We start from the raw sequence: 23,115 nt of genomic DNA, 5'->3' as shown, positions 1-23,115 counted from the left end.
ACAGAGGGTGGTGGGGTGAGGGCGTCCCAGACACTGAGGGAGGGGGTTGGCTCAGCCTGCTGCCAGGGCTCCCAGCAGTACCCAGGGCTGCCTTCAGGGCACTGACCCTGTCAGGAGCCGAGGTCCAACCCTGCCTCTCTTCCCTGAACAGGGACACGGGCAAACACCCTGGCCTTTGCTCTGTCCTTCCCAGCTCCTGCCTCACACCCGCTGGCACCTGACAAACACAAACCAGGTCCCCTAGAGCTACAGAGAAGACAAGGGGAAACTGGGGAAAACGACCTCTCCCTGCCCCCGCCTTTATTCAGGCACACTGATGACATTCCGGAATGTTCTTGACTTTCTATAATCCTGCAGAGGGCTTTATGAGGGCGAAGAGACCCAGGAAGATTAGATGGCTTGTCTAAAATCATGCAGGAAGGTTCCTGAAGAATTCAGGACTACAACCCAAGGTCCTGACCTCCACCCCAGGAGTTCCACTGTCATAATAGCTTGTTTCTTGTGCTTGGCCTCACATGCACCTATGTATACACTTACCTGTATGGATGGAGTGGTTTTTTTATCAGAACACTAATGTGGAAAAGTAAGAGGTGAGGGAGGCGATGCATTACCATGATGTGCTTGAAGAACATGGTGTGGCAGGGAATGGCCCTTGGGTCCCTGCGTGTACACGTGTGTGTGCTTCCATGCACTGGGCAGGGGAGGACTGGGATGGGCCTGCAGGGTGGCCGCGCCTGTGGTGTGCAGCGGTCTAGACAGCGGTTCAGGTGCCCGTCCACTCCCGTCTGTTCCCCGAAGCAGGAAGCCGGCATGCACTAGTGATGGGTTTCACACGAAGCAACACCGCGTGGGTCTATTCTATAGGGCACCGACACCAGACCACACACAGGGGGACAGCAGACAGCCACCATCACCCAGGCCTACCGAGAGAAGGCCCAGCAGACAGCCCGCACTCCCTGGGAGAGGCCTGCAGTTTCTGCAAAGGTTTCCCAGCCTGTGTGGGACCCATTCTTTTTTCTTCTCGTATCAAAAGACCAATTGGGTAGCGCACCCTCCCTCCGAGTTTCGCAGATCCTCATGAAAACGCAACACAGGGCTGAGACGGGAGAAGCAGCAGGAAATGTTTCCATGAGGCCTCGGGCCTGGTGTTCATTGATTCGCCATCTGGTTTCTTCCCAGGACTGGGCACAGGCCAGCTCTCCCAGCTGGCGTGGCTGGCTCTCTGAGCAGTGTCTCAAATGCGGGCTCACTCCACCCTTCCAGAGATACTCAGGTCCAAGCAAGTTTTATTCCCCCCGAACCCATTGACATTGAGATGTTGGATGGAGGCGGCTCTGATTCACAGGTAATCAAACTTGCAGAGACGTACAGGACACAAACAATGGATGGAGTCATTCAGGGGGTCACAAAGGAGCCTGCAGACCTGGGACACCACCGCACACAGACACACAGGGATGCACAACGGAAGCGCAGGTAGTACAGGAAGCAGGGACAGTCCCAGCCCCCGTGTCCACAGTCTGTGCCAGCCCCCAGTTCTCGCTCCTTCCAGTGGGAGCTGTCACTGGGAGAGAGGGGCTGGGACCAGACCCCCACAAGCGATGATGGGAGCTTCAGAGGGAACTTCTGGGAGAGGCCCTCCAGCGGGAGCCCAGGAATGCCCTCTGCTGGACATGAAGGGCTGGTGCAGCTCAGAGAGGGAGGCGTCTGGCCAGGCTGGAGGCCGCAGAGGGTGAGGGTGAGGGTGAGTGTGAGTGTGAGCGTGTTTCACAGAAGTGTGGGAAGGGTTGAAGTCTGGACCCAACAGGGATTCTGCACAGGAAATTCTCAGTGTATGTGTATTTTTTTCTGGGATGGTTGGTGTACCAGAAATTTCAACCTAGAATACCAATGTCCCTACCCCCCAAAGTTCCGGCAAGCTCACCTGGGCACCTGTCGAAGTGGGGTACATGCAGTGGTGAAGCCATGCCAGACACATGCTGAATTTGTACTTTCTTCTCAGCCAGCCATTCCCCAGGGCACTTCCCCCAAACCTGGGTTACAGCCTCCCAGGCCTCCTGCACGGACCTCCTGGGTCTTTTTAGCTCAGAGACCTCTTCCAGGTGGAGTTCCCGGGGCCATATGCCCCGGTGACTGGCAGCTGGTGTGTCGGAGCTTCTCTCATTTCCTCCCCTCAGCCACACGTTCTCCTTTTCTACAAGTTGGGGACTGGCTCTGTGACCTCAAAGCCCTGGGGGGTCTCCCACATGACTGCAAGACTCCTTCAAGTCTGTTCTTGCCCCAGGACCAGGTCCATATTCAGACTTGCTGACCAGCAGACCTCAGGCCGGGAAGGTGCAAGGGGGGTGGGCTCTGCCTAGGAGGGAGGAATGTGCTGGGTGGGGGGCAGTCCTGAAATGCCCGTGGCTGTGGCAGGCAGGGCTGGGCAATCTGTTTGTGGCTGTGTGTATGTATGTGTGTGTGTAGGGGCACTATGTTAATGAGGGAGCGAGAGGGAGAATGGGAAAAAGGACAGTGTACAAAAACTGATCATCTCTGTATAAACTGTTTCCCCTGATGTAGATGGTAACATATTTATAGAAGAAAATTTATTAGACTAGATAAAACCAAACTAAGAGTCATGCCAGTGGGCTGGCATGTCAGTTTCTTCTGGGTTGGAGGAAACCACCTAAGTGAAAAATGCAGGCTGGTCTGAAGGAGCATCTGGGGCTGGGGTGGTGTGTGCCTGTCCTCGACTTCCGCCCTGGCCCCCTGGCCAAGCCTAGTAGGGATGAGCGGGTTCTGGCAGCAACGAATCCAAGGAACTAGACAAGTGGGACAGGAAACTGACCGGGGACGTTCTCACGGTGGCCGCTGGGTCAGGAACTCGGGGACCCTCCCCCGCTGTCTCTCCTTCCTCCTCTTGAGGCCTGTGAAGACGCAGCCCCTCTTTAGAAACAAGCACCTCTCTGAGGCCAGCATCTACCCCCAAACCTGGCTCTCCCACCCTCCTCAGGGAGCTCAGGCCACGCGTCTCCCTGTCCAGGCTTTTGGGCGGCCTGGCAGGTGCCTGGCAAGGAGCTGCTTAATCTGCCCTAACTGTCTGGTTAAGGCAGGTACTTCAGGAATGGACGCTCTGGGGCACGTGTTCAGCCGGCTCCCAGAGCAGGGGAGGTGACCCTGCAGCAGCCCCTGCTCTCTACCAGCCCTGTCTGTAGCAGGTCTTGAGGCCACCTGTGATTTGGGGTTAATGAAAGCTCCTCTCTGCCTGCAAGATGCAGACACTCCAGATTTCTCTAATCAGTGGCCCAGGTGTGTGAGAGGTCACCAGTGCATTATTAAAGCATCAGAGGGCTGTTTCTGATGAAAACTACCCTCCTCCCTCGCCCCCCGCCCTTGGCAGTGCTCCGGTGAAGCCCCCACTCAGCCCCGCCTTCTTACCCAGTTTCCTCCACGGGTCTCTCCAGGATCTGACGTTCTTTTAGCTCAAGCTAGAGGACGAGAAGGCCAGGGGTGTCAGAGTCACCATCAAATAGGGGAGACCACTCTCAAACACATTTCTCTAAAAGTGGCTCTCCGTACCCAACACACTCTGGTGTATGTTCCTTTTGGGATTTATCCCCTTTTGTCTTTGGGTTCAAAAGGCAGTACTTTCTGCCACTCGTACTTCCTTCCAATTCTCCCACCTTGCCGAGCCTTTTACACGGTTTGGGGGTGTCTACGAACTGGCTAAGAGTTCTTGACTTGAGATACCCTCCAGGTGTGGCTGCCCACCACCCCAGCCTCCCGCTCACCGTGGTGGGTTTCTCCAGGGCAGCAAAGCGCTCTGCCCAACTGGCTGTGGATTTCTCAAAAGCCTCATGCCTCTTGATGAGCTTCTCCACACTGTCCACTGTGTGTCCAAAGTCCCGGCTGGCCAGGTAGGGCTCCTGGGCGATCAGCCACGCTTCGGCCACAGAGGCGTCCCGAGAGAACTGGCACACTTCCAGCACTGCCGCGGGGAACAAGACGCAGGCCGCCCAGAGGGCCCAGGGGGCTGTCAGCACCCAAGGGTCAGCTCCCGCGGGCCTCGGGGCCGTTCTGCAGACCAACTCGGAGTTGGCAGTCAGGCAGGAGGCCTACACCTGTGTCCTCTTTACTGTGTGGACACCTGCTCAGTGATGGCCTTCTGCCTGAGATGGCCCCTTCCCACACTGGGGCACCGCCTCATCTCTATAGACTGGTATTTTAAAAACCCACCAGTTAGAACCAACTCCGTTTTGAAAACAAGATGTAGTTTAGACATCTCCCTCGGAGGAGCTGTCATCTCTACCCTGAATACTCCCTTTCCGGCCCTTGGCTGTCTCACAAAATTGTGCACAAGTAGCCACATGACCAATCCAGGTCTTCTGGGCTCTGGCGGGATTTCTCCACCTCTCCTAGTCTCTAGCTGCACAGGATAGGGCTCCCTCTGTACCTGACGCGCCTCGGATCAAACATCTGGGACGCACTAGAGCCCTATCCTGACCCCTCTCCAAGCCATGGTCTATAGGGATCTCAGCCTGGCATGAAGTGGGGGGCTGGGGGCAGAGAGATTGGGGGCTGGCTGGCTGGTTACAGCAGCTCGGGTCTCCTGAGGGGATCCCTGAGGCCCTTGACCATGGAACTTTCATGATGAGTGTGCTGTGGGGGCTCTTCTCCCAGCAGTGGTGATGTCACTCCCCGCCCCCCCCCCCTCCTGGTTCCCTGGCTCCCAGGCTGCACTCACACATGCTGAGCCGCTCCCAGCGGGCCTCCCACTTCTCGTTCATCTCCTTCCTCCTGGATACCACCTGCTGCAGCTTCTCCCTGATCTGCGGGGAGGGAAGGAGGGAGAACAACAGCCCAGGCTTGGGTAATCCTGCCCATGTGTGAGGCAGTGCACAGACAGATCCTGCAAAGAATGCTGGGTGGGCTTGGTCACAAAGACCTGGCTTCAAGTGTGGGCTCTGCTTAATCTGCCGTAACTGTCTGGTTAAGGCAGGTACTTCAGGAATGGACGCTCTGGGGCATGTGTTCTGTTGGCTCCCAGAGCAGGGGAGGTGACCCTGCAGCGGACTCTGCTCTCTACCAGCCCTGTCTGTAGCAGGTCTTGAGGCCACCTGTGATTTGGGGTTAATGAAAGCTCCTCTCTGCCTGCAAGATGCAGACACTCCAGATTTCTCTAACCAGTGGCCCAGGCATGAGAGGTCACAGGTGTGCAGCCTTGGGCACGTTACTTAACTTCTCTGAGGCACACGTGCCTCCCCTGGAAAGTGGGTGTTGCCAAGTGCAAAACGTGCACACAGGGGGCATCAGGTGGGTTACTAGCCTGCTCTCCCTGCAAGCAGCCAGCCCCTTGAACAGCGGTGGGTGGGGCTCTCATCGCCAGTACTCCCTGGGGGAGAGAAAGGTGCGCCTCCTCTGAAGCACCCTCCCAGGAAGCTGTCTGGTCCAGCAGGAGTGGGGGCAAGGACAGGGAGGAGGCCATCTCTGGCCCACGGTCCCTCTCACCTCCTCGGAGGCCTGGTGCTGCCGCTGTAGTAGGGACTCGCCAAGCTCCAGGCAGGCGTTGAAGTTCTTGCTTCGGGTTTCCATCTCTGCCTTGATTCCCTGGTGATACTTCATGAGCAGTTCCACTGAGGAGACGTCCCTGGGGTGGGGGTGGCAGGCAGGGGGACAGCAGCAGGTGAGAGAGTTTGGGGGTGAAGCAAATGCTGGTGACTACGGTCAGCCTGAGGCCGAGTCCCGATCAGGGGCGCCCCTCCCTCTGGCTGCAGGTCTGAGGCCACTCCCTGCTCTGCCCGCCTGGCCCCGGCAGGAACGCTGACGCCTGGAGTCTGCCGCTGCTCGTGGCCAGGGCATGGGTCGGGCAAAGGGACCCCAAAAGAAGCCTGGGAATGCAATTCAGCAATAAAAAGGAATAAAGTACCGATACATGCTACAGTACAAAGAAATCTTGGGAAGGGTGTGCTGAGTAAAAGTCAGACAGGAAAGACCACATATTGTATCATTCTACTCATGTAAAAAGTCTGGAGAGCCCTGGCTGGTGTAGCTCAGTGGATTGAGCGCGGGCCTGCAAAACAAAGGGTTGCCAGTTCGATTCCCAGTCAGGGCACATGCCTGGGTTGTGGGCCAGGACCCCAGCTGGGGGCACATGAGTGCAACCACACATTGATGTTTCTCTCCTTCTCTTTCTCCTTCCCTTCCCCTTTATCTAAAAATACATAAATAAAATCTCAAAAAAAAGTCTGGAGAGACAAAAAACAGATTATTGGTTACCAGGGGCCGAGGGGAGGGGGGATGTGGGGGAGGGGGTGGTGAGGACTGCTGAGGGGTACAGGGTTTCTCAATGGGGTGATGACAACCTTCTAAACTGGTACTGTGATGGTTCTACAATGGTGACTATATGAAAACCCATGGAATATTGAATTGCATGGTATGTGAGCTGTATGCCCCCAAAGAAATATACAAGCTTGACCTCCAGAGCCTGCACCAGAGGGGCAGAGGGGGGCAAGGGCTACAGACAATTGCTAGCCCGACACCAAGTGCAAGGGGAGCCCTGGTCCCCACGAGGCTCCCAGTGCCCAGGGCTCTGCCGCTGCCTCCCACGAGCAATGAGCTCCTCCCCGAGTCTCGGGGAGCAGCCCCGTAACCCAGAGCTGGGTGAGGAATAAACAGTGAACCCCGTATTTCATGCCCATCACTGTAGAAGTTCAAGAACAGATGTCTCTCTAGCCACACTCAGGATTCCCTTTACTTGGAATTGGTCAGTCCTCCCAGCGGAAGCTGAGCCACTCAGATCATCCCTCAGGGGAGAAGCCTCCGTGCAGCGCCCTGGGCTGCCAGCATCTGGGACAAGGTGGCCAAGGCGTGGGGCTGCCCTGAGGATGCCCCCCTCACCTGGGCCTCTCCTGGGTCTCGATCTGCCGGATGATGCTCTCCATCCAGGAGAGGAGGTCGCGGGCCATGCTGAAGAAGCGGAATTTGTCTGCCGTGTCCACGAGCTGGGTACGGCGCCCGGCACAGGCGTCCAGCAGTGCCTGCCACGCGGCAGACACCTCCTGCTCCTTGTTCTGGATGGCGTCTGCCTTTTCCCCTGCGTACGCTGTCTGCAAGCGGGTGGCCACATCCTGGAACTGCTGTACCTGTGATCAGACGAAACTGGACATTGTTCCCCAGAAAGATGCATGTTGGGCCTAGGATGGGTGAGGGCACCTCTCCTCCCAGCCTCCCTTCCCAGGGCGCTGCTGGAAGGTACCGCCCACTGGGTGCCGCAAAAGGCTTTTGCTTTGGCACCTCTGATGACCCAAGGCACCCCCACCCCTTTGACCTTCATCAAAGGGTAATAAAAGGGACTGTTCTAAACACTTAGTTTATTACTCTCTTCGTTTAGTTTATTACCACCACCCTATGAAAGAGACACTGGTACTATCTCTGTTTTGGAGATGGGGAAGCAGAGGCATGGGGGGCTAAGTGACGGGCCTGAGGTTACCCAGTGGAGCGGGACAGCTGGGATGGGAGGTTGCTTCCAAGTCCCCGTTGGTAACCACTCATGTGGCCTCTCCGAGGAAGGGGCTGCAGCAGACCCCTGTCGGAGGCCAGCCCAAGGGCAGGGCCGCCTCAGCCCTAAGAACTCACTGGGGCTGTGCCTGCCTCTGGCTCTGGCGCCTCCAGGGCACAAGAGCTGCACTCTAGGCCCCACCTCCAGTTGGAGGACAAATCCCTAGGATGCCCGTCCCACCCCCCATGTGAACCGGGGGCCCCGAACCCCCTTGGGTTGGTGCAAGGCTGCGCAACAGCCCATCTCTCCTGCCCCACAGGAATCCCAGCCAGCCCCCAACAGCTGGGGTCCCTTGCCCCTGCTCTATCCCACTGAACTGTGTAGAAGCCTATGGACCTGTGGCGGTACCTCAGGGGCACCCCAATGAGGGGAGGAGGGGGTGGTCTAGGCAGATTTGGGGGCTCCTGCAGCTCCCATGTGGAAAGGCTGAACAGCCTCGTGGCTGAGGACACAGAGTCTATAGCCAGGCTGCCAGGCTCCCAGGCCAAGTGCGGGTTCTGGGCCCCTTACTGACCCTGCTATGGCTGCCTTTCCTCATCTACAAAGTGCAGGGAATACTGGTCCCTCCCTCAGCAGGTGGCTCCGGGGTTCAGTGAATATGTGTGCAGCTTAGAACAGTAGCTGGTGCTAGAAAACACGTGTGTTTGCTGATAATACTGTACTACTTCGCACAGCCAGAGAAATTGTATTCTAAGGTATTTTAGGCATTGGGTTTTTGTCAAGATTCAGCTTGAAGAACGAGAGGCTGAAGAACATCTGAAAGCCACCACTCCCTGCCTTCCTGCCCTGAGCTGTTGCCTCTCCGAGGAGGTGGAATCCCCTAGTGCCTGTTCCAGAGGTTTCCCCTGCAGAAGCCAGGACAGGACCTGACACGCTTGGGCCCCCAGGACACTGGTCATGGGGAAGACATGCAAGGCGGGACCCCGGAGCCTGCGGGTGGACAGCAAGGGACAGAAGGCACCTGCACGCCCAGGAGGTGGAGCTCCCGCTCGAAGGCCGTGTGCACCCGGTGGAAGGACTCGGCGGTGCTGGCGTCCAGCCCCACGTCCTCCGGCAGCTCGCGGTGCTTCTCGTCGATGAGGCCCAGGATCTCGGTGCCTGTGTAGAAGTAGCGGTGCAGGTCGTAGGAGGCGGCCAGCAGCTGCATGCGTGTGTCGATGAGCTCCAGCAGGTCGGCCCACATCTCATTCAGTCCGTCCTTCCACTCGGCGATGGTGGCCGCCTCTCCGTGGCCCGCATCAATGAGCCGCTCGATGATGGCATTCACGTTGTCCACCCGCTCCTGCCCAATGGCCCCAGTCTCCCGGGCAAAGTCCCGGAACTTGTCCCGGAGCAGCTGGACAGGGGTAGAAAGAAACGCAGTTATTGCGGTCAAGGGCAAGTGGGGTCACCGCACTGGCTGCAGACTCTCCCAGGCGGCAACCACAACCATGGGGAGCCACACTCCTACACCTTCCCCGGGGCATCTGGAGTGCCCGCCACTGTGCCTGCATCTCTGTGGGCCTGGCAGGTGTGTGTGTGGGTGTGCACACGGCTGGAGCACTGGCTCTTGCATTTGAGGAAGACGGAGAGGGTGTTTGCTGCGAGTACTCACAGTAACGTGGTCAAAGTCTTGCCCCATTTCTGGGGACGAGGCCACCAGCTCCTTTTCTGCAATCCACTGCTCCAAGTCATCGGCCTCCCTCTTCAGCTGGAACAGGTGGTACATGTTCTCCAGCTTCCGTTTGCGCTCCTCCGCCACGTCCTTCAGCCCCGCGTACTGCTTGTCCACTTGCCCCTGGAGTCTGATGATCTCTTCCCTGGAATTCAAACAAGAAAGCGTTCAGAGTCAGTGGCAACAGAAAACTCAGAGCAGCCAGCTCAGGGGAGCCGACCACTCCTCCCAGCCCTGCGACCGGCCCAGGTGGAGAAACGCAGCTTAGGAGAAATGGCAGTGACTTCTCCTGGGGAAGAGGCAGGGAGATAAGGAACCGCCCCATAGACCATGATGATTCAGGGATGACAGAACATGTCCTTCTTGGAGGTGGATACTTCCTGCCTGGCACCCTGGGAAGCCTACAGAGACAGAGCGAATGGGGAATTCCCCATTATTCTTCCAAGGAGTCTGAAGGGCAGGTGGTCTGAGTGGGACCCCAGCAGCAATGGGCCCCACTTAGCTCTTTAGAGAGGGCCGTGCAGTACCCAGGACTCCCTCCTCAGGTCTCCTTGGGAAATGCTGGGGGGGCTGTCGAGGACTCACAGCTGTGGATGCTGTAAAGGCAGCTGAGGTGGAGCCATGACTGGGAGCAGCCTGAGGTGGGTGGCCCAGTGGGCTCGCATCTTTGCAGAACCTGCACAGCTAAGCAGCTGAGATAGATGAAGGTTGCTTCCTCCACCCCTCTGTAATAATTTTGTCAAGAGACTGAGATTGTGAAATGCCTTCTGGACCATAAAATGAAAAGTGAGCATCTCCTAGCACAGCCCAACTCTTCAAAAGATTGGGGCTCTCAGTTCACTCAGGGGGTGGTTTCACTATTTTGTTTTCTGATCTTTTTGCAAGCTAGACCTCAGTTGGCTCCGTTTGAAGTTACCCATATAGAACCCAGGCATGAAATGGAATTGGGCCAATCAGGAGTCCAGAAAGCAGTTTTCTCAAACCCATACTTTTCAGGGAAACTGTTCCTGTTTTCCCACTTGAACCCGAATGGATCCTGGTTGGTGGGGCCTCTGGCCTGACGCCCATGACCCAGCCAGGTCACACGCACCCCTCGGGATGGCCCGCAGTGAGCAGGCTCTGGGCCCGGCCAGCCAGCTGCTTGATGTTCCGCCCATACTCCTCCACCGCACGCTGCTGCCGCAAATGCCGCTTCAGCATCACGATGGCGCTCTCTTCATCCTAGGAGGCAGGGGACCATCAGCATGGGCTTGGGGAGCTTGGCCTGGCCCAGGTTACAGCCCAGCTCCTGGAGGTGCCTGAGATGGGGAGAACCAGGCTCCAGGGACACCCACAGGGAACTGTGCTGTCCTTCCCTGCAATGTCTGCATCCTACCTTCCTCTCAACACCCCCAATCTGTTATCTACCCTTCTGGGCCCAGCTCCAGCTTTCCGTTTTGTGGAAACTCCTCTATCATTCCAGCTTTTAGAGACCCACTCACGCCACCTCTAACCCCCTTCCATAGCACAGGACCCATGGTACAAAAAAGGAGAAGAATCTCTGGGTTGGAGCAAATTTAAGTTGGCAGACAGGGCACTTGGCTACAGTATGTGCTCTCTAGGGGTCCATGCAAGAGGTGGGGCGACCTGAGAAGGAGGGTCCCTCGGACACCCTCCCCCTGTCCTCACCCCTCACACACCTGGCTTCCACGGCTCCCCCTGACTGCCCACCCCCAGCTCTTCCTCTTGGCCTAGGCGCCCAGCCTGGCAGCCCTGGCCTGAGCTGACCTTGGGGGTCTCGTCGGAGATGACATAGAGCTCCTGCTCACTGATCCAGGCCTCAGCCTCGCCCGCGTCCAGGTAGTACTGCTGTGCCTCGCTGGCATCCCGCAGGCGCTGCAGCCTCCCAGCTGCCGCCTCCCGCAGCGTGTCCCATGAGCTCTGCAGGTGGCCCAGGCGCTCCTCGATGTCCCCACACTCGATCTCTGCCTCCTCCACCAGCCTCTGCCCTCTCTGCAGCACGTCCTCGATCCGTGGTGCATGGCCCAGGATCTCGTTCTGCAGGGTCTGGGGCCAGAGGGGAAGAAGGGCTCAGAGGCGGGGCCTTCTCATGGTGCAGGTGAGACCGGACCTACAGTAGGTTGCCCAGGTGACACCCTGGGACCTCTCGCCCCCTCCCACTCAGGGAAGCTAGAGCAGAGTTGGGGGTGGCCATAAAAACTGCCAGGACCACACATCAGGCACAGTGCTAGGCACTTCACATCACTCTCCTTCCAGCCTCCCACAGTCTGCTGGGATGAGCACCAGGCACTGGCCCAGAGCAGGTTAGGGACCTGCGGGCAGCGAATGGCAGAGCCGGGATTTGAACATGACTTCCTCTGATCCCATAGCATGTGCTCTGGACTGCTCCCTGTTCCCCCTGGGTTGGCAGAACTTGAGTCTCAGTTGTACAGGACGGAGGAAAGGAAAACAATGCTCAAATGGTCTCTTGATATCTTATCCTAGGAGTTTTTCTTTAAAGATTTTATTTACTTATCTTTAGAGGGGAAAGGAAGGAGAGAGTGAGAGAAATATCAACATACAGTTGCCTCTCGTGCATCCCCTGCTGGGAACTGGCCTGCAACCTAGGCATGTGCCCTGACTGGGAATTGAACTGCGATCCTCTGGTTCGCTGGCCCACGCTCAATCCACTGAGCTACACCAGCCAGGGCTTATCCTAGGAGTTTTCACTCCTATAAAACTATAGTTGAGCCCTGGCTATGTAGCTCAGTGGATTGAGCGCTGGCCTGCGAACCAGAGGATCGCGGTTCAATTCCCAGTCAGGGCACATGCCTAGGTTGCAGGCCAGTTCCCAGCAGGGGACACACAAGAGGCAACCATACCTTGATGTTTCTCTCCCTCTCTCCTTCCCTTCTCCTCTAAAATAAATAAATAAACAAATAAATAAATCTTAAAAAAAAAAACAACTATAGTTGCCTGTTTCCCCTTGTACAGAGTTAAGGGTTTTGTTTTGTTTTCCTCCATTTCTATTTCTCAAACCTCTTGGGAGCTTTGTATTATTTTCTTGTTTAAATCTTTCATCACCAGAATGGTATTTTCCTCCCACTCTGGAACTGGGTCACCTTGTTTTTCAAGGGGCTGTGACCCATGTATCCCCTCACTTTCTGGTCCCAGAGGCCTGAGCCTGGGTGCTTCTTGCACATGGCTCCTGGCCCCTTATACCTCATCCTCCCTGTCTACAACTGTCTGTAGCCTTTAAAGCCATCTGGAGGGTGGGGGGCAAAAGCAGGACACGTGGGCAGCACAGTGACTGACAGGATTGAAAATAGAACTAGCAACATCCACGTGGCACCTGACTTGGAAGAGAGGCTAACACTTTCCTGTGGTCTGTGCAAGTGTATTCAAACCTCCCAGGTGTCAGCTCTGTTTGTTTCTACTTTCCCTGGATCTTAGGACCTCAGCAAGGAACCCTAAACGGTCTCTCTCTCTCTCTCTCTTTAAAGCGATTGCTTTCTGGGATCCTGTGCAGTGAGCTTGCTTGTGATGTCTTCTTCCGTGACTTCATTCATTCAATGCATATTTATTAAGTTATTTCACATAGAGCAGAGCCTGTTCTAGGGACAATGTGGAAATGAAACCTCTGTCTTCATAAAGCTAACACTCAGTAGAGGAAATAGATGGTAAGCAGGTAAGTAAGTGCAGGTAATGGGTGCTAGAAGGAAAATATGACGAGATGAAAAAGTCTGTCGAGGTGCGGCGGTAGCTGCTTTAGCCTGGGGAGTCGGGGGCCTTTCTGAGGAGATGACGTTTGAGTGAGATGCCCCCACACAAAGATCTGGGGGGTGACGTTGCTGGTGGGAGGGACGAGCAACTGCAAAGTCCCTGGGGTGGAGGCAAGCCTGGGCCATTTAATGGCCAGAGTGAGGGTCGGAAAAGCTAGAACACTGCGAAAGGGAGAAAGTGGTAAGAGATGCGATTTAAAGGCAGGTAGGGGCCAGGTCAGACAGAACCGTGGTTGCCACAGTGATCCTCATTAGTGACTTTGAGGTGGCACTGCGGCATTCGTAGGGTTAAAAGTTCCCCCAGGTGATTCTACTGGGAAGCCTGAAAACCACTCAGGTGGCACCTCTCGGGATTTGCTCTAGTTGCAGGGCACAGCCCATAAGCAGTGGCTCTCAAAGTGGGGTCCAGACCAGCAGCCTCAGCACAATGCGGGGTCTTGGTCGAAATGGAAATTACCAGGCTCTACTCCCAGTTTGATTCAGTGGATCTGGGTGGAGGCTGGTCAGCTGTGTTTGAACAAGCCCTCTGGGCGCGTCTCCCGCACCTGAGGTTGGAGAGCCACTGCAACAAAGGGGAGGGTAAAACGGGACCTGTGCTATGGCCAGGTTAGCCTGAAATAGTCTTCACTAGGGCAGCCACGCTCTCCCAGGAGATTACCTTCCCCTTCTTATTTAGAAGAGCCCCATTTATACTTGCCCTTTTCTTAAAATAGCATCCTTTGGCCAGGGGAGATGAAAATCTTTTGGCAATAACACTAACTAGACCGTCAAAAAAGTCTCTAGTCTTGGAAGGACTAAAGTCGGCTCATTTTACAGTTGAGGAAACTGAGGCCCCAAGGACACTGTCTTCTACCAGCCTCCTCCCCCCTCTCTAGTGGAGGTTGTGGTGCTAATCTGCATCTTAGCACCTTCCAGCCCAGTCCCTTCGTGTGGCTGCTGGAGCCTTTTGATCATGTCAGCTGGACGCGAAGGCTCTGAGGGAGCCTTTAAAGAGCCCCTCTGAATATAATTCAGGCCCTGGCACAGTTGCTGGGCTCTGTGGGCAGATGGCAGCTGCTGTTGCTCTAGGGCAGGAAGTACTGTCGGCCATGACCTTCCTTTCCTAGGAGCTGCAATGCCGACTGGCACTCTGGGACACCCTGCTCTCTCTGGGGTAGGTCCCTCGGCTCTCGTTGCTCATGGCTGTGGCTGCCCCTAATTCTTGACTCAAGGCGCAGACCAGGCAGGAGAAAGGACTCTCCGCCCAAAAGCAGGGTCTGCGGCCAGCCTTTGGCATGACACGGAGGCAGCACGACCAGTGTAGCTGGCCTTGGAGGAGACAAGGTAACTCTGACCCGAGAGGAAGTGTGGCACCTGGTCGCTTCTGGCATCCTGACCAGGCCTCAGAGAGAACAGAACAGCACACGCGTGTGGCTCTGAGTCCGAGGCTCGGAGTCTGGGGTTTGTGCTTCCTAATGGGGTTTGAGCTCTGCAAGTCCTCACATGTCCAGAGAAGTGGGGCCTGCTAACCCCAAGGAAACCTCGCTTGCCCAGCTCAGCCCTGGAAGAGGGAGAGCGGCCAGGAGCTGTGGGCCTCCTCTCAGGGAGGCTGTGGAATACAGAAGCTGCAAAGTTAAACTCGAGGCCATGTGTCTGGGTTTTGCATTCACCGGTGCCCTGATGACTCTGAACAGCCCCAAATCCCAGAGCATCTAAACAAGCCCCCACCCTGCTCCCCTGTGGTCCTCCCAGAATTCTCTCTGCCATCACCAGAGCTGCTCTGTTAGGGGGTCTGGGGATCCCAGAGCTACTAACGAGAGTGATAATCTGCTGTAGCTGGTCTTCTGCAGGAGGGGTAGGGGGCGCTGACAAGGTAAGGCAGTACCCACCTGGTTCTTCTTCATGAACAGCTGCACGGTTTGCAGGTTAATGCCGTAGTTGGCCGACTGGGCCAGTGGCAGCCTCTCCTCCACCCAGAGCTACGGAGACCAAAGGCAGGAGGACAGCCGGTGACAATTGTGCCCTCCCTTTCCCAAGCACCCGCCACGATCCACACAGAGTGCTGCTTGTTGCATCTCCCTGGTTCTTCCCAACACCCCATGTCAGGATTTTGTCCCCATTTTACAGATGGGGACATTTTGATATTTTGAATTGAGGTTCCTGGTCACACAGGGGAATGGTAATGTAGCTGGATTGGGAACCCAAGTCTGTCTGGCCTGAAAGTCCATGAGTGAGTTAACATTCAGAAAGCAGTGGCTTTACTTTTATATTTAATGTATGCATTGCAACAACCCTGTGAGATTAGGGGGTGAGATGACCAGACGTCTTCTGCCAAGAGCTGCCCTGGGCGGCAGCCACTGCCTCGGCCGCTGGGGGGTTTGAGGGTTGCAGCACACATACCGTCTCATCCTCTAAGTCCCGGCTGATCTGCAGCTTGGCTCTGGATGATTCTAGCTGCCTCTTCCTCCTTCCCAGGGGCTCCAGGAGGTCCAGGAACCGCTTCTCGATGCTAAAGTCAGCGCCCTCCTCGTCCTCTCCCAGCGAGGGCACCTCAGCAAACAGCTCCCCCAGCTCCTCCTTTCGCACATTCACTTGGTCCTCCACACGCTGGGACACAAGGGGACAGTGTTGGCACTTGCCTGGCACCTGGGCAGCCCCTCCCTCCTCTTCACCATTCACATCCCCCCCATCCTTTACGGCCCAGTTTGAGCTCCCTGGTTGCCCCACTCATCTTCCCCTCCCTGGAGCACCTGGACTTCTCTTCTCAGGCATGCCTTTATCAACCCATCTGGATCCCTGTCTTACCCTCCGCAAATGAGACATTTTTGCACGATAAAGGTAAGCTCCGCTGAGAGGGAGGAACTGGCTTTCAAGGTTCAGATTTGCTCCCCAAGATCCCTTCTACTCCAACACTCCCAGTCTGCAACCCACGCACGTGCCTTCAGCTTAGCCAACATCCGGTTGACACTGGTCAGGTCCTTGCCCGGGTCATCTGACCGAAGCTGGTCCTCCATGGCGCTGATCCACTTGTTGAGGTCAGCTTGGGTCTTCGAACGCAGCTCAGAGCTCCTGGCTGCTGAGAGCTGTTGGGTCTTCTCCTTCGTGGTGGCCTGAAGCTCATCCCAGAGTCGGTGCAAAGTCTCCAGCCTCTGGGACACCAGGGCTGCAAACTGGGGCTTCTCTTCCCTCAGCTGCGTGCCTTCCTGTGCGGGAGAGAGGCGAGCTCACCGTCCGGCCTGGTGCAGCCTTGCTCCAGGTGGCTGCAGAGGGCTGCCCGAGGGGAGGCCAGAGAAGCCAGGAACCTATCTAGAACTTGGTGGGGCCCATTTGAAAGACTGTGTATCCCTGAGTTATTTGCAGAAGGCGGGACAGCGGGAGCTGTGTTTGGGGCAAGTGACTCAGGAAGTTGCAGTATGGAGAGCTGCAGGCAAAGGTCAGCTGGAACTAAAACTGGTTTTTAATTAAAGAAAAAAAAGGTTCAGGATCCATCCAGGTAACCGCCTGGAAAGCCTGGAAACCGCCCTGAGTCCACCCTGTCCTGATCGCCTCCCCAGAGGCCGTGCACTGACCAGCCTTTCAGTTACTGTCTTTGTCTTCGCAGGTTTTCACCTTCACAAATGTATCTTTTGGGGGTGAGTACAGTATGATATGACTCGGGTCTAGACCTATGTACCACTCGTGACAGTCAATGTTTATTAAGCATTTAATAATCTCCCAGGACTATTCTGAGTGTTTTAATGCTCACGACTCCTTTGGGGAGGGAGCTGTTATTACCCTCGTTTCACAGATGAAGAAACGGAGGAGCAGGCAGGGGGAGGGGGACAGTCTGGCTTGGAGCCCGCACCTTCCACTACTGTGGACATGGCCTCGTGTGGCCCCCAGGCCTGCTTCTCCCCACACTGGTTGCCACCAAAGGAAGGAACAAAGGTATCTGATGCCAAGATCTAACGCCAGCCACGTTTTCACTTGGGCCCCCGGGGCAGACTCATTACAGAGGGGATCCTTGTACCCTCATCTGCAAGGGGTGTGAATGGCCCCTCCCCAGTGGTTCTGCCCAGGGAAAAGGTGAGCGCCAATGGACTGCTCTGCTCATGTCACAGGTCCCCCGGGGCTGGGGACCTGGGGAGGACAACAGAAGGCAAACAGAGGTAACTGCTCTCCTGCCAATGGATGCTAAAGACACTTGAGTGTCTTCAGTGTCCTGCACTGTCCCCAGAGTCAGGTAACCCAGAAGGGGCACCTATTCTGACCAAGCTTGACAAGACTGGATATATCTGAAGGTTTAACTACTGTTTGGAGAGGTTTTTTCACTTTCCAGTTCTGCGCTGTCCCGCACGTTTCAGGACGGTGTTCGGGCCCGGGCGCAGTCCCACTCCGAGAAGCACCCCTGAGCACCCGCTCCACTCACCGCATCAATGCTCTCCAGCCACCCCTGGTGGGACGCCAGCTCTGCCATGAACGCCTGGTGCTTCAGCCATTTGTTGTGAAGGTTTCGCGCTTCATCATAGGAGACATCCTGAGATGTCATCAGCTTGTCATTGATCCAGAGAGTGAGCTACGGGCAGAAAAAGAGGGGGGCAGTCATCCCCAGGTGTACCTTCNCCGCACGCTTCAGGACGGTGTCCGGGCCCGGGCGCAGTCCCACTCCGAGAAGCACCCCCGAGCACCCGCTCCACTCACTGCATCAATGCTCTCCAGCCACCCCTGGTGGGACGCCAGCTCTGCCATGAACGCCTGGTGCTTCAGCCATTTGTTGTGAAGGTTTCGCGCTTCATCATAGGAGACATCCTGAGATGTCATCAGCTTGTCATTGATCCAGAGAGTGAGCTACGGGCAGAAAAAGAGGGGGGCAGTCATCCCCAGGTGTACCTTCCTGGCCAGGGGCTCAGGGCAAGACCTGCTGCCACCTCAGGCCACCGGGCCACCTCAGGCCACTGGGCCACCTTGGGCCACCTCTGGCCACAGAAGGCAGCCAAGCAGAGGCAGTGCAAGCACAGCAGAGCATCATTTTCTAACTCTGGGTCCCTAACTCTCAGCGCAGGGCACTTACCCACATTATCACAGGGCTAAAATATGGACACTGGTGGGCCTTCCACACCAGTGTGTGCCGTGTGACACCAGGGATGTCTATGCTTCTCTCCATATTTCTCGGACCTAGGACAGAGCCTGGGCTACTGTGGGAACTCAACAACTATTTACTGGATGGATAAATCCACTCTTCAGCAGCAGGGCAAGTGATCATTAATAAACGCAGAGAAAATGCTTTTGGAAGAAGCAGCCAAGGCCAGAGCCCGTAATTAACAATGAGGGAAGAACTGTGAGGGGCAGCCAGCGTTTCCAAGATGTCCTGGCACCATACCTGGCCCGGTCTACGCCAAGGGCAGAGGTAGATACAAACACAGTCATTTGGGCCGAGAGGAAAGGGGTATGAGGAATGAGAGTGGGAAAGAAGTCAGGGAAAGCCCCATTCCACATGGAGATACTGCTGATGGAGGGGCCCAGGAGAGCAGCTCAGAGACCTGTCTGCACAGCTTGTCCTAGGCTGAGCCACGACCTTCGGATCAGTGGTTCTCCAACCAGGAAATTGGTTGAAAGTCTTGCTCTCTGTCCGCCCTTACGGATATGATTTGTTGGGCCTGAGTGGGGTCCAGGACTCTGCTTTTAACTGGGGCCAGGACTGGTTCCTAATTGCAGGCCTCGTGCAAAATGGAAATGTTCAAAATCATTAAGAATTTCAAGATGGCAACAGCAGAGCATTAAACCCCATGTGGGCCCTTCTAAGCGCAGGGCTCTGTGTGAACGCACAGGTCACAGGCCCTTGAAGCTGGCTCTAACTAGGGCCATAGGTGACTCTCATATAGATGGTCCACTGAAATGTCTTAGATTTGACAAATTAAAAAACATCTTTTCAGACTTGAAAAAACAGTATTGTGGAACCAAAGATTCTAGAGGATGACCTAAGCTGTGGAGCACCCAGATAACCCCCTGATGGAACCCCAGAGTCCCCAGTTAGAGGGGGTCCTTGTGGACGTCCCACCTCTGGGGCACTCTGCTCCTAGAAAGGAATGTTCTGCCAGCGGCCTGCCTTGCGGGAGCCTCACCTCCTGGCAGTTCTGGAGGAAGTTCTGGAGCTCCAGGTTGTCTCTCAGAAGGACTGAGGCCTCCTGGGCCTTCTCGTTGTTCTTCCTGTGCCTGGAAGGGAAGCCAGAAAGCCGCAGTCACACAGTGTTGAGTCCGGGGTCACCACGCAACACCGCCAGTCCCACCATCGCCCAGGGGGTGGAGAGTACCTGTCCCCAATCAGCTGCACTTTCTCCCGGATCTTGTCTGAGTAGAGGTTTCCCTCGGCCACCAGCTTGTTTCCAGAGTCCACAGGACTCAAGACCTTATCCTGGTTGTTCTCCATAGACACCAAGAAGTCCTCAAACTTCCGGATCCCAACCTCTGCAGCTTCTAAGGAGTCTGGGAGCTCCAAGTGAGCCAGTGTATACTCCTGTTGAGGCAAGTTTCCAGATGAGGCACGGAGCCAGTCTGAGGAGGTGGTGAGGGCACTCCAGGCCGGAGTGCCACGTGCAGCCATGCAGATCATAGTGTGAACGGTACCCCTGGGGCTGTGCATGAAAGAGGCACCCCAGCCTTGCCCCTACCCCCATCCTCACCCAGGGGTACCCCATGAACAGCAGGCCTAAAGCCATATATGGAAGGGCAGCCACCCAGGGGGAAATTCACTTCTCCAACCTCTAAGTAACCCAAGAATAGGCATAGTTTGGGACATAAGGCTGAAAAAGGCACTTAAGAAACAAAGAGGACTGTCCCCTAATTAGCGGCCAGAGGGTCCAAGAACAGCATAAGTTGGTCCCTGAGCCTTGTAGCATATTTGTAGACTCACCAGTGCTGTTGCCCTGAGAACCCGCCCCTCCCGCCCCCCCGGCCCTGAATGCCTCTCCCTACCTGGTTAGTAAGGATGGCTTCAGCCTGCTTGGCATCTTTCTGGAACTCCTGGAAGCCAAGGCACTGGGCGAGGGAGCGGCCGCGGCTCTCCCACATCCGGTGCAGGGCGTCCCAGCCAGTACCCAGGCCCTCCAGCCGTTGGCCCAGGAGCAGGTACTCTGGGTCTGTCTGGTCACGGAGCACTTTCTCTCCAGATGTCCTCACGTGCTCATAGCTTCCATGGTGCCCATCAATCTCATCCTTGATGGTTGCGTGCTGCTGCAGGAGCTGCTCGGCCTCTGGGAGGGACTCGGGCATGTCCTCGGAGGCCACGGTCTTCTGGGCCATGGACAGCCAGGCCTGAAATTCATCCAGCTCCTGCAGGAAGGCCTGCAGCTGGCTGGCTTCACCAAGCGAGGCCTCCTGTTCATTCAGGGCTTGCTGTAGGCCCTGCCACAACTTTTCCACATGCGCCTGCCGCCCGCCAATGTCCTCCTTCAGTTCTGGGTGTGACCCCATCAGCCGCTGAGACTCACGCTCCAGAGCACCCACACGGGCCTGGATGGCGGCCACGTCACGCTCCAGCCCAGACAACTTCCGCTGGATGGAGATGACTCCCGCCAGGTCCCGGCCCAGGTCCTTGATGGACTCTACCACCTTCGTCTTGTCTGTGATCCACTTGCAGGTCTCCTCACAGTCCACGCAGTAGTTGTGCACCCGGAGGGCTGAGTCTACCGCTTCCCGCCTGTCTGACACCATGGCCTGGAATGCCTGCCACCTGCCAGGGGAATACAGCCGGGGGGACAGAGAGACACCCTCTTCCATAACTCTTCCCACAGGGTATCTCTTCCCAGACTTTTCACCAGAGTCTCTCCCCAGAGACTTTGCATACTGAAAAAAATCATCTACCCAACAAACTGCAGTGAATAAGGTTCATTTACCCAACTTTGCCCAGCACACCATAACTCCCCGTTGGGTCTTTCCATCCACCGGAGGCAAGCAGTGACCTGATCCCAAGCGTGAGGGAAGGCACATGACACTTAGCTGGCTCTCTATGTAGTTGGATTTCAGGCTAACAGACCATTGCCCCAGATCTTCTGAAATACTGAAAATAATTAGCTCGCGTTGCCAACTTCAAGAATGCTTTAAGGATGTAGGTTCCTAGCTGCCCTAGAGAAGCCATGGAAATGCCTAAGACCATGTTCAAAGTGCCCAGAGCCTGACATAGTCAGCTTGGCCCAGAAAGAAAAGAGGCCCAGTGAGGAAGGGGTGAGAAGAAGGAGCGAGGGATACAGTGGGATTGTAATCGAAATGGATAACACAACCTTAACGTTCCAGTGCACTGCTGGAGTGGTACTGGAAAATATGCAAAGGTCTGGTAGAGGTCCTGGGGACCCGGGGTGGGTCTGCAGCCCCTAACAAGCCTTTCTAGAGGGCTGCCCATCGGCCTGGGTCCAGGCCTCTAAGGACACCTCCCTTGGACCTGGGTTTACTCCTTCTGCATTACTGTAATAGCTCAGCCCAGAGAGCACGCTGGACGCTCATCTGCTAATTGAACCCATTTTTTCTTGAGTACCCACAGGTATAGTAGGTCCATAAATAATGCCATTTCATTCAGTGTCCTTTTGTCGTAACACTGATGATATGCCATAGGAACTTAACTCTTGTTTATGTCAATTAGTCACTGTTAAAATTGGTTTTGTAATAAATCATTTTGCTGAAAGTCATAGAACCTATCAATGCCGTTAAGTGAGGTCTTACTGTATGAGCATTATGTCAGCATTTGGGATAATGCAGACATAGCCAGACTTTGCCTTATGGAGTGTAAGACTAGAGAGAAAGTAAGACCACCTCACAGAATAACCATGGTATAAAGTGCTACGTACATGGCCCACATCAGGCAGAGAGGACTCAGGGAGCTGTGAGGAGGGACGGGGGTGATGGTGGCAGGTTTCACGGTGGTCCTGTGAGCTGTATGTCAATGAACAGATCTGTTTAAGGAGGAGACCCTGAGTATGTCACTCATCTGTGTACCCCCAGCACTGGGGGGATGGCGGTTACAGGACTATGCTGACGGACTGGGGAAAGTGCGCCGCGGGCATCCCAAAGTGTGACCACGCTCTGGTCCAGGTTGAAAAAGACAGTCTTGTTGGAAATGCCTGGAGAGAGAAGAGGGAGAGTCCAAGGATTTCTCAGCTCCTCTCTTAGACCAGGAGGCCCCTGAGTTCTGGGGACCTCTGTGCCTGGCACACAGATGGCATGGAGGTTAGGGAGTCAGGGGAAAGGAGCCGAAGATTTCCTCCAGGTTGGCCTGAAACCACTGTGAAAAGATAGTGATATGCGCTGGGGCCATGAGACCCCCAGGCCCTGCACAGAAGCCATGGGCAAGGAGCTGGCTGTGTCCCCAGGCAAGAGGCCCTGTGGAGATTTCCTAGGCCTCTCTGAGTCTGGCCTTACTGCAGCCACCAAGTGGAGGCCGCACAGGGCACAGGCTGGGGTTGGGTCCAGTCTGCCTCCCAACCCCACTGTCCCCCTCGACTGCACCATCTCCTACTGTAGGGAGGACATTGATAGAGCTGCTCCAGTAAGTGCTGCCCAGGAGATGTTGGGTGTCCAGGTTTGCTCCTGGGCCCAAGGTCATTAGAAAGGTGTTGGTCATCTGGCATGCATGCAGTGGAAGGCAGTCACACATTCAGTGGGGAAGTGTTTGAATAACTCACATATGCCACGCTTGGTGGAAGTTATTTCTGCATTGTCGCTGTTACTCATTCACTAAGCATTTATCATACAACTATTACACGTGCTTTGCCAGGCACCAGTCTAGGCTCCGAGGATACAGCAATGAATGAAGCAAGGTGCTGGCTCCAATTCACAGGGCCAGAGACAAGTAAATAAACCCATAATCTATCAAGTGGCGACAGCCTGATGAAAAAATAAAGCAAAGTAATGGGACAGAGGTGAGGAAGAGAGGGGAGAGAGAGGCAGGCGATATTTTCAATGGGGTGGTCTGAGAGGACTGCTCCAGTGAGTTGACATGCGAGCTGAGATCTGAGTAACATAAGCGAGTAAGCCACGTGGTATCTCGGGAAAGACTGTTCCAAACAGAGGAAACCTCAGACAATAATGGGCAAGGTGTGTAAAGCGCTGTTGGGCAAGATGTAAAGATACTGCCCTTCATTTGCTTGTAATCTAGTAGGAGAGTTCTTCAGCATAAAGGTAGCCATAATACAAGGTAGAATCTGAAGCTCTAAACC

General features: G+C 55.5%; 1 protein-coding gene across 1 annotated transcript in view; it reads right to left on the bottom strand.

Annotated features, from left to right (window-relative positions):
- The window catches only part of SPTB (spectrin beta, erythrocytic), a 66,551-nt gene that overhangs the window by 12,822 nt on the left and 30,614 nt on the right, over window positions 1-23,115 (bottom strand). Inside the window, exons 15-31 of the mRNA XM_037031795.1 lie at window positions 19,883-20,639; window positions 19,222-19,424; window positions 19,033-19,123; window positions 17,612-17,758; window positions 15,871-16,134; window positions 15,332-15,538; window positions 14,821-14,910; window positions 10,959-11,237; window positions 10,282-10,412; window positions 9,132-9,336; window positions 8,499-8,873; window positions 6,877-7,121; window positions 5,488-5,626; window positions 4,724-4,808; window positions 3,771-3,967; window positions 3,418-3,467; window positions 2,828-2,906 (exon numbers count right to left, since the gene is read on the bottom strand). Of these exons, the coding sequence (XP_036887690.1) occupies window positions 2,828-2,906; window positions 3,418-3,467; window positions 3,771-3,967; window positions 4,724-4,808; window positions 5,488-5,626; window positions 6,877-7,121; window positions 8,499-8,873; window positions 9,132-9,336; window positions 10,282-10,412; window positions 10,959-11,237; window positions 14,821-14,910; window positions 15,332-15,538; window positions 15,871-16,134; window positions 17,612-17,758; window positions 19,033-19,123; window positions 19,222-19,424; window positions 19,883-20,639 (3,544 nt within the window). The remainder of the gene's footprint in view (window positions 1-2,827; window positions 2,907-3,417; window positions 3,468-3,770; window positions 3,968-4,723; window positions 4,809-5,487; window positions 5,627-6,876; window positions 7,122-8,498; window positions 8,874-9,131; window positions 9,337-10,281; window positions 10,413-10,958; window positions 11,238-14,820; window positions 14,911-15,331; window positions 15,539-15,870; window positions 16,135-17,611; window positions 17,759-19,032; window positions 19,124-19,221; window positions 19,425-19,882; window positions 20,640-23,115) is intronic.

This window comes from Sturnira hondurensis, unplaced genomic scaffold (genome assembly GCF_014824575.4).
Source record: "Sturnira hondurensis isolate 20B ecotype Veracruz unplaced genomic scaffold, ASM1482457v3 Scaffold0021143, whole genome shotgun sequence".
Taxonomy (NCBI): Eukaryota; Metazoa; Chordata; class Mammalia; order Chiroptera; family Phyllostomidae; genus Sturnira; species Sturnira hondurensis.
Note: the sequence above shows the minus strand (reverse complement) of the source record. Positions and strands in the feature narration are given on the sequence as shown.